General features: G+C 38.1%; 1 protein-coding gene across 2 annotated transcripts; it reads left to right on the top strand.

Annotated features, from left to right (window-relative positions):
* Nucleotides 1-1,658: 1,658 nt before the first annotated feature.
* slc35f6 (solute carrier family 35 member F6) lies at nucleotides 1,659-9,342 on the top strand. 2 transcript variants are annotated; one of them, XM_036582028.1, is made up of 7 exons: nucleotides 1,659-1,856; nucleotides 5,568-5,640; nucleotides 6,279-6,450; nucleotides 7,276-7,488; nucleotides 7,605-7,715; nucleotides 8,087-8,574; nucleotides 8,676-9,342. In XM_036582028.1, the coding sequence occupies exons 1-6, from the start codon at nucleotides 1,780-1,782 to the stop codon at nucleotides 8,566-8,568; spliced, it is 1,128 nt and encodes a 375-aa protein (XP_036437921.1). In that variant the 5' UTR covers nucleotides 1,659-1,779; the 3' UTR covers nucleotides 8,569-8,574; nucleotides 8,676-9,342. The 2 variants fall into 2 exon arrangements, with proteins under 2 accessions (XP_036437921.1, XP_036437920.1); XM_036582027.1 differs by having other exon boundaries at nucleotides 8,087-9,342.
* The last annotated feature ends 750 nt before the right edge of the window (nucleotides 9,343-10,092 follow it).

The raw sequence follows: 10,092 nt of genomic DNA, 5'->3' as shown, positions 1-10,092 counted from the left end.
AGAAAGGAACCAGCTGGGGTCGCCACGTCTACAACACAAATATAGTCATTTTTACTATCCAAAACCCCTAGTGAACCTACACATGTCTTCTGAGTTTTTTATATGTAATGTTAATGATGGTAAAATAGTGGTGAATCTGAAATAAAGAGTTATCTTTAGGGGCCTGTTTTGCCTTAGAACACCCCTTACATATCCCTCCACCAAGACTAGATTAAAATAAATTGATTACAATGTTTTAGGGCAAATGTTCATCACAAAACTACAATAAAAAGTGTCTAAGACATCAGTATCCATAACTATTTCTTGCAATAACTTTCTGTGAAATAGCTTTTTGAAGTGGACAACTGGTTCCTATCATCATCACTGTGAACAATTCTGACTCTGTCAGTTTCTCTAGAACGAATCATTTTACACTAAACCACTCTAAATGACTTTGTTTACATCTTAACCATTTAATTATGCAGAAAGTTTGAAAAAGCAGTGGAGTTCCCCTTTAAGTACATGGACAAGAGTACTAGTTCTTCCTTCTGGTACTGTAAATGAATTAATATGTGCTTCCCTTCGTCACACAATCACCTCAAATATATATAGATTTAAAGAAACATAAATAAATTATGATAGTTTATTTTTAATGCATCGTAACTAGGGTGCTAGTTAGTGCTGTGGTAGTTGGTGTAGTCTAGTGGGTAATACCTCTGGCCTAAACATGGTACACAAAATCTGATATGTATGTATGTATATATATTTGGGTAAAGCACCCTGTATGTACTTTTCCACTCTGAATGGATTAAAAAAATGTTTAAGGCCGAAAAACTTACCTAACTATAGTAAACAAAATCTTAGGCATCAGGCAAGGTGTTTGTAACTATTCCATGTAATAACTTTCTGTGAGCTAGAAGAGACGTTAAACACTTCAGATGTCTGGTTCCTGTCACCACCACTGTGAACAATTCTGACAAGTTTCTCCACAACAGAGCATTTCACTTTGATTACATCTTAATCAAAATCATGCAGAATTTCCCTTACAGAAAAAAGTCACGTATATTTCACATGTAATCACACATTTTTTTTCATGTGAAAACAATTTCACATGTGATCACGTTTAACATGTTTTTTTTTCGCATATGAACACTATTTCACGTGTCTTTTCACGTTATGACATTTTTAACATGTAAAGTGTGCAAAATACAACATGTGTTTTATTCACATGTGAAACTCAGGTGACATTTATGTAAAGGTTGTGAAAACCCCAACTAGAGAACCCTTTAACTGGTTATGGTTAGCAAGAGCATATGATGTGTTCTACCAGCAATGCTCACTTCTTAAAATCTATTACTAGAATGCTGGCTCGCTGTAACGCCTACAGAGTTTTCTAACTAGGACACTAGTTAGTGTTCTAACTAGAAGGCTCAGCTAAAGCATGCGCTATTCAAACTAGCTGGTGTTCCAATTGGTGTGTTTAGATCGTGTATGTGTTTTAACTGTAATACATACTGGGTGCAGTATGTTCTAAATGTGACGCTTCCCAAGAGAACAGAATGCTTTCGAACAGAATTCTGAGCGCGCGTATTAGAACGCAGCCCATTAGAACGTTGAAATCGAACGCAGCCTTGTTCGAGTCTGGTGACGCGTCAGCTGACCTCTGCGTCATGTGACTCGCTGGCGGAGCGTGAGGAGTTCTCCTCCAATGAGGTTTTAACGGGGAAGAAGCAGAAAAACAAGCGAGGGACAAAAAGGGCAGCAGCGGCTTCTGTGTGTGCTGACCGCTCTTCGTTCACCATGGCCTGGACGAAGTACCAACTGTTTCTGGCTGGCTTAATGGTCACTACAGGCTCCATCAATACACTATCGGCAAAGTAAGTAAAACAGTGCAGACAGACACAAGTGTCACCTCTTCTTCGTGTTTCTCTCTCTCGTTGGTCTTCAGTCTAATGTTTTCATGGAATTTTTTTTTTTTTACCAATGCCTCTTACTTTGCATGAAGCTAGGATCTGCTTCTTGATCGAATTTTCCCGTTCCACCTTAAATGGTGAAGCAGTTACATACTGGCGTCTGAGGGTAGAATGTAACTGCTGCTCCATTTAAGGTGGAACGGGAAAATTCAAACAAGAAGCTGGCGAATATGAAGCCAGTCTCGCCTTACATACAGAGGCTGTTACTAAGAGCTAGATTCATTTACTCACTTACCACGTGAGTAAATGAATCTTTCTGATTGATTCGTACTTTTCAGAGTGTCTCCCAAATGACCCTTTTACTTAGCCTGCACTCATGACGTGTTTGTGAGGAAAAGAAACTTCTTTTTGCTGCATTCCATTTTAGTCATTCAGAATTAGTTCCTGTTGTCATTTTTTGTGTTTAATTTCGTTATGATCTTTTGGGTCAACACATGGGCTGATTTTGCTCTCACCTCTTACTTTGGAGCTTTTTATTTTAGACATGAAACATCCCAACAAGAGAAGAATATAGCTAATAGCCTGAGAAACTTCATTTCCTTTAATAATAGATGCTTGCTGAATGTACTCTAGTTCTATATGAAACTTTTTTCTTTACCTTTTTATTCCTACTCCTCCACGAGGGAATCACTGACTAAAGAAGGTTACTTTCAGATATGTTTAGTTATAACAGGAACTACTGATCACATTTAATTTGTCTTTTTTGGGTTTGTCGCTCATGCTGTTGCGTGTCAGGTCTCGTAGAATCAGTGCAGAAGCTGCTGACTGTGCAGTGTGGTCTTCTCTGACCAAACGACTCTTGTGACCATGACGTGGGCAATTATCACACCATCGTCCCAAATGCTGAATTAGGTTTGATTCCTGATTGCCGGCATATTTACAGCAGATTTTTCTATGTATGTGGGGTCTAAGAGCTTGAAGTCTGAATAGGTGGTAACATTATCTCTGAAACGTGCTGACTTTAGTGGACGTGCTACCTGATGCTGCACTCTTATGAGAACAGTGATCCATTCAATACTTTTGATTCGGCAAGTATGCTGTATCATGTTTGCATCTTGAGTAATATCTATCCACTTTGGACACATGCAGAAGTTTGATGGTATTCAGTGTAATCAGCAAGAACAATCTTTCTTGCAGAACTGCTGAAGTGGAACAGGGGCTACTGAAGTGAAAGGATTCCATCTAAAGTGGCCTAAACAGTAGCTTCTTTTTATGTTTCTCAAGTGGAAACATTTGGTAAGAACTTTTTCACTAGTTAGATGTAAATATTTCTTTAGGGATGCACTATAAGAAACAAATCAGTATTTTTTTGTTTTGTTGCTGATGCTGTCGCGTGTCAGGGCTCTTGGAATTAATGCAGGAGTTGCTGACTGTGCAGTATGGTCTTCTGTGACCAAGCGACTCTTGTGATCATGACGTGGGCCATCGTCACACTGTCATAAATGCTGAATAAGATTTGATTCCTAATTATATTCAGTGGATTTTTCTATGTATGTGGGGGCTAAGAGCTCCAACAAGTCTAAATAGGAGGTAACATTATCTGCACTCTTATTAGAAAAGTGATCCATTCAGTACTTTTGATTTGGCAAGTATGCTGTATCATGTTTGCAGCTTGAGTTATACCTGTCCACTTTGGAAACATGCAGAAGTATGATGTTATTCGGTGTAGTCAGCAAGAATGATTAGTTGTGGAAGTGGCGCAGAGGCTACTGATTCTGCTGGAGCTGAAGTGAAAGGACTCCACCTTAAGTGACCTAAACAGTAGTTTCTTTATATATTTCTCAAATGAAAACACTTGGTAAGAACCTTTTCACTAGTTAGATGTAAATATTTCTTTAGGGATGCACAATGATCTAAGAAACATCAGTATTTTTTTGTTTTGTTGCTCATGCTGTTAGGTGTCAAGGCTCGTAGAATCAATGCAGGAGTTGCTGACTGTGCAGAGTGGTCTTCTCTGACCAAGTGACTCTCATGATCATGACGTGGGCCGTCGTCACACGTCAAAAAAGCATAATTAGATTTGATTCCTTATATTCAGAGGATTTTTCTATGTATATGGGGGAGAAGAGCTTGAACAAGTCTGAATAGAATGTAACATTATCTGCCCTCTTATTAGAAAAGTGATCCATTCAGTACTTTTGATTTGGCATGTATGCAGTATCATGTTTGAAGCTTGAGTTATACCTGTCCACTTTGGAAACATGCAGAATTATGTTATTTGATGTGGTCAGCAAGAATTATTAGTTGTGGAAGTGGCGCAGAGGCTACTGCTTCTACTGAAGCTGAAGTGAAAGTATTCCACATGAAGTGGCCTAAACAGTAGTTTCTTTATATATTTCTCAAAAGAAAACACTTGGTAAGTACCTTTTCACTAGTTAGATGTAAATATTTCTTTAGGGATGCTCTATCAGTATCAGCAGATCTTTACTTTAGAAAATTATTGGCATCAGACACATTAGATTTGACTGATATTTCAAATCAACATTTGATGACCTATTTATTTTGCTCCAGAGGAGCAGAACGTTTATTCGAGGCTGGGCTACAATATCAGTATTTAATTCATTTCACTGCATTTGTAACCAATACAGTAACTACAACAAATAAAACTTTACAGTTCTTGTAATGCTAATCCAGATGGATCTCAGTCTCAGTTTCTACATTTTTAAATGTTTCCGCATCAGCCTCAGTAGGTGTGAACATGAAAAATGTGGCATTGGTCTACAATTTCCATGTTGGTGCATCCACATATTTTTTTTACTTGTAAGCCTAAATCAGATTTTGGTCAACAACAGTAAAAATTCTACTGTTAAGACAAACTCAGGGTGACAATCAGGAAAAACGTAAACTTGCAACTTAGCACTGCTGGTATTGAAACCACATGTCACTCATGCCTGTTCAAACAACCTCTGATTGGCAGACAACACAGCATAATGTGACAAGTCACTTATTAACCTTAATCTACCCCAAACGCTAATTCAAAGAAAAAGATGATCAATCGCTTGGCGCGTTTGTCAGCTGTAACAGAGCGCGGATGAGTGTCTGTTAACGACTTGCACAAGCAAAAGTCTTTGTCTTACTGTGCTTTGTTTTAGCCCAAAACTCAGTAGTGTCGGTCATTTAGGCTGGAGCCTGCAGATGTCTGTGTGCTCCAGACATCATAAATGCATGGATGGCAGTTTTCTTTCTTATCCTGCTTGCTTCCATTAGCCTATATATTAGCTATATATTTATTATTAGATCCCTCTCTTATTTATTATGACTTTACTGACAGGAACACTTCCTAGGTCAGCACTTCTACTCTAACAAGCTTCATGAATACAAGCCCAGGTCATTTTAACTTTCTAACTTTGTTTTTTAGGTGTTTGTCGGTTTTGCTTGTCTACTTACCACAGTGGGAAAATTATTCTTATTCTAACCAATAATTGTCTAAATCATACGAACAAGAACGTTGTTTTGTTTTTTAAAGGGAAACACAGTCCTTACGAGTCATTGCTTCAGCGAACCAACAAAGTTGTATTGCAGCAAAAATGATGTCATTTAGAATGTAGATAGTTACAGCGTTGAGTTGAAAACAAATACTAGAGCCTTTGTTAATATTAATTCTTTATCTTTCAGATGGGCTGACTTGTTTAATGCGGCTGGTTGCCATGACACCACTGAACGTGCCTTCTCCCACCCATTTCTCCAGGTAGTTTTTATGTTTTGGTCCTTAATAGGTAATCCTACTGATTTTTCATAAATTCTGTATAATGCAATAGTTAAGATGTAAACAAATCAAAATTGATGTAAAAATGGGTCAGTGTAGAGAAACTGATATCTACAGCACACATATACCCATTTCATACCACCAGTAAACCTACACGTGCCTTCTTGTTTTTATATGTTATGCTGATTTTAGTAAAATAGTGTTAAATCAGGAAAAAAGTATCCTGATTATCTCAATTATTGGAAAACAAGGTTTCAGCCATCAGGCAGTGCATTCAATAACTATTTCAGGTAGTAACCTTCTGTGAGGAGCTGAACAATTCTGACTTAGTAAGTTTGTCTAGAACAGAGCATTTCACATCAAACCACGCTGAATTACTTTGTTTACATCTTAACTATGTAATTATGCAAAAAAAGGTGGAATACTCCTTTTTAATTCTCTCAGTTAAGCCCCCTGCACACCGATCAGCAAAGAGCTTGACATTTCAGAATTTGTCGGAACAAACACCGATGACTCATCGTTGTGTCTTCTCTCTATTTGTCTGTTCCTTTTTTTCTACTTTCTGTCTGTTTTGTTTTACTCACTGTCTCCATTCACTCTCTCCTGCTCTCTTCCTCCAGGCTGTGTGCATGTTTTTGGGTGAGCTGAGCTGCCTGGCTGTTTTCTACATCCTCGTCTGTCATGACCGCCGCAAACCTGAGCCCACCATGGAGCCAGGGCAAAGATTCAACCCCCTCCTTTTTCTCCCTCCTGCCCTCTGTGACATGACCGGAACCTCCATCATGTATGTTGGTAAGTAGAAGGTTCCTTACCAACCAGCTGACAGCAGCACTGTGAGTCATGTGTTATCATGTGTCATCATGTGTCATATTTATTCGCCTATCCTGTGTGAGTAATTTGCTTTGATCAGTTCTTTCTGTTCTCTCTGTTCTATACATTTAATGAAATGTGTGTTTTAGTACAGTTTTTTTTTTTGTTATTCATTTTAAGTATCTTAGATGAGTTAGATTGCTCAAATCTGGAATAAAGCATATTAACAAATATAACATTGAGCCATGCAGTCTGACTGGTTGAAGAGCATTCTACTCGTTGTTATATCTGAAATCAGCTTCTTTACCATTCCTGTTTAATTCCACCCGCTGCTAAGTAACAACGATTGTCTCTTTGCTGTAAGCTGGTGGAATGTAGTGGAAGAAATTGAAATCTTAAAAACGTACAGTCGTTTGCAAAAATTGTAATACCCCTGTTCACATTTTAGTGTACAATTTGCATTTATTTGCTGAGTTTAAAATATTGGGGGAGGGGGACTTTTGCACAGGCCACGTTTTATTTTTTAGCTTAAATTCAGCAAATAAAATGAATTCTAATGTGCAGAAATGTGTTTTCTGCAGAGATGGTGTTAACTTATTTTCACATGTAGTTTGACTGAGATGCCCAAACCTTTGCTTTACTTTTTCTTTGCTTAGCACTGTATAAAAGCAGTAGAACACTGTTATACTTATTATATTGTTGTATGTTATTATTATACGTTATGTAGGACACATGTCGTTACTCTCTTCTTTTGTTGTCGTTGTTGTTATTCTACAAATAAAAAAAAATCTCTTTTCCTGTATCTAGCACTGAACATGACCAGTGCCTCCAGTTTCCAGATGTTGCGAGGTGCTGTGATCATCTTTACTGGCCTCCTGTCTGTGGCCTTCTTGGGGCGCCGGCTGGTAGCCAGCCAGTGGGTTGGGATTCTAATCACCATTGTGGGCCTGGTGGTGGTCGGGCTTGCTGATTTCATCAGCGGCAACAGAGACCAACACAAACTCAGTGAGGTCATCACAGGTAACTAAAGCTCAATGTTGTTGTGTTGTAGGAGTTTTGTCTTGGGTTCAGGCTATTTCAATGTAAAGACTTTGCTTGTTTTTGCTTTTATTGATGTCTTGGCCTTTAATCCGCAGGAGACCTTTTGATCATCATGGCGCAGATCATCGTTTCTGTGCAGATGGTGCTGGAAGAGAAGTTTGTTTATAAGCACAACGTTCATCCTTTAAAAGCAGTGGGAACCGAGGGTAAATAGCAGGAACTAAATTAACATTATAATTATTTGCCACTAAGGACTAAATATAATTTTTAACTGTTATATCTACTCCTTCTAGTTAATTACTTGGTTAATTTTATTAGTATTGTTCCTTTGCTAAATAAGTTTGTCGTCACAAGTCTAGTGGGCTCTAGAATAGCCCTACATATTTTATTTTCAGTACCACTGTGAAGAATTTTGACCTAAAAAGTTTCTCTAGAACTGACCATTTCACATCAGACCACTCTGAAAAATCGTGGAATTCTCCTTTAACAGTAGAGTTCTCTTTAATCGTACTTTGTTCTCTGTTGAGATGTCATAAACATTGCTTGTCTGAACACTTCATCCTCTCTTTGTCTTTAGGGTTTTTCGGTTTTGTCATCCTCTCCTTTCTCCTCATCCCGATGTACTTCATCCCAGTAGGCAACTTCGGCAGCAACCCACGACAGGTTTTGGAAGATGCGCTGGACGCTTTCTGTCAGATCGGCCACAAGCCGCTTATTTTGCTGGCACTGCTGGGCAACACTGTAAGCATTGCTTTCTTTAATTTCGCTGGCATCAGCGTCACCAAAGAAATCAGCGCCACCACACGCATGGTGCTGGACAGCCTGCGTACGCTGGTCATTTGGGTGATGAGTCTGGCGCTGGGCTGGGAGACGTTCCATGGCCTGCAGATCCTGGGCTTCATCATCTTACTTATAGGCACTGGGCTCTACAATGGACTTCACAAGCCCCTGATGGCCAAGTTGCCCTGCTGGGCCGGAGAGCACAGCGCCGAGACGGGAGACGCGGCCGAAAGAGAGCGACTACTGGGAGGAAGCAGAGTAGCAGAGGAGAACAAGTGATTAACGGTAAACCAAACTGACAGCATAGCTGGACTCTGAACTTTGTGTCGTGTTTATTCAGATATCTTTTCTGGATATTTTGCATCAGCTCTTTGTTCTCTGTTTAGTTGAGCACTGAACTGAAGTGACTGGATAGACGTGGACATCCAGCAAACACTTTTGACCTATTTGTTGGTCTGTTTCAATTTTACAATTTCAGAAATCTTGGTAAAGGTAAGAGGTAAAGGGTTGTTGTTTGGTTTAGTGATCCAAGTCTTGGGTATACTTTACTAATTGTCAGTATATTACATTTAACTGGGCATGTCTTTCAACTATGAAGAAAAAAGGGATACATGGTATAATTTGTTTTAATTTTTATTTAGTTGATAACAAACATCTGTAAATGGCCAAAGTATTTGATATGTTCTGTTCATTACTAATTTTTTTTTAATTGTCATCATCACATTATCACTTTTAAACAATTTTAAAACTTTTTAACTGCATTGTTATGGAAGGTACTCCATCTCTCTGTATTCTCACTGTGTAACACAGTGTTGACTATATTAGGCATAAAATAGAGGATGAACAGCTGATCACAGTTAGTAATTATCCAAGTCCCCTGTTCTTGAAAAAATAGCTTTGGTTTCTGAGTGCAATCACTTACTTATTTTAATGGTTTAAATGTGTTTGGCACCGATAATGTCATGCTTGAATGAAGTGGGCATTTCGTGATGAATCAAGTAATGTCTGTCTTTAATGGATCTCTGTTTTAATTAAATCTCCTCTTAAATTTTTCTTTGTGCTCTTGTGTGAATATGCATTGCTTATGGGAGGCGAGTGAATGTACTGAATGGAAAAGGGGATATAGCAGCATTATAAAAGCTTAATTATGAATGTTATTGTGTCAGGCAGTCTGATAGAATTATTATATGGTTGCTATCTTGATCAAAACCTTGTATCGACAAAATTTGCAGGACCTGGAAAAAAAACACTGACAACAACAGTATTTAGCCCATTAGCAAACACAAATCATCTCAGTATTTTTTTTATATAAAAACTTAATAGTTCATTATTAATGTTTTAGACAAGACGTTTCACCAGCAGGGCTTTTTTTCTATAATATATTGTTTTCTGTGGTCCTCTGGGCTTCTCACATGTTATTGATTAGCCATCTGCCATCACCAGTCTCTGTTGCAGACAGCACTGCAACCTAATCTACTGCCACAGAGAGCTGCTCATGTAGGTCTATCAGGGGCTTAAAACACCTCCTGAGCAAACAGATAGTATTCTTACTTTGGGAAATAATAGCTGTATTTAAAATATGTTAGCAATAGGTTATATATAACTATATATTGTTTTATAGTATATTATAGTTTTATAGTATAGGCAGTGTAGAACTATACATCAGTACATTCAAACTGGAATGATTTTCAAAATTCCTGTTTGTTTATATTGACTATATGAGACATGTAGATTTATTTTTGAGGTTTCTTTTTAAATCTCAGTAACTGAGTTTCTTGTTCTGTCATACATGAACATTATGAG

This window comes from Colossoma macropomum, unplaced genomic scaffold (assembly GCF_904425465.1).
Source record: "Colossoma macropomum unplaced genomic scaffold, Colossoma_macropomum, whole genome shotgun sequence".
Classification (NCBI taxonomy): domain Eukaryota; kingdom Metazoa; phylum Chordata; class Actinopteri; order Characiformes; family Serrasalmidae; genus Colossoma; species Colossoma macropomum.
This window is presented reverse-complemented; position numbering and strand designations above follow the sequence as displayed.

Bases quoted from the DNA above. Each gene is read 5' to 3' on its own strand.
- slc35f6 (XM_036582028.1), top strand. From the start codon at position 1,780: ATGGCCTGGACGAAGTACCAACTGTTTCTGGCTGGCTTAATGGTCACT. The intron at 6,451-7,275 runs GTAAGTAGAAGG...TCCTGTATCTAG, and splicing joins AACCTCCATCATGTATGTTG to CACTGAACATGACCAGTGCC. The intron at 7,489-7,604 runs GTAACTAAAGCT...TTTAATCCGCAG, and splicing joins ACTCAGTGAGGTCATCACAG to GAGACCTTTTGATCATCATG.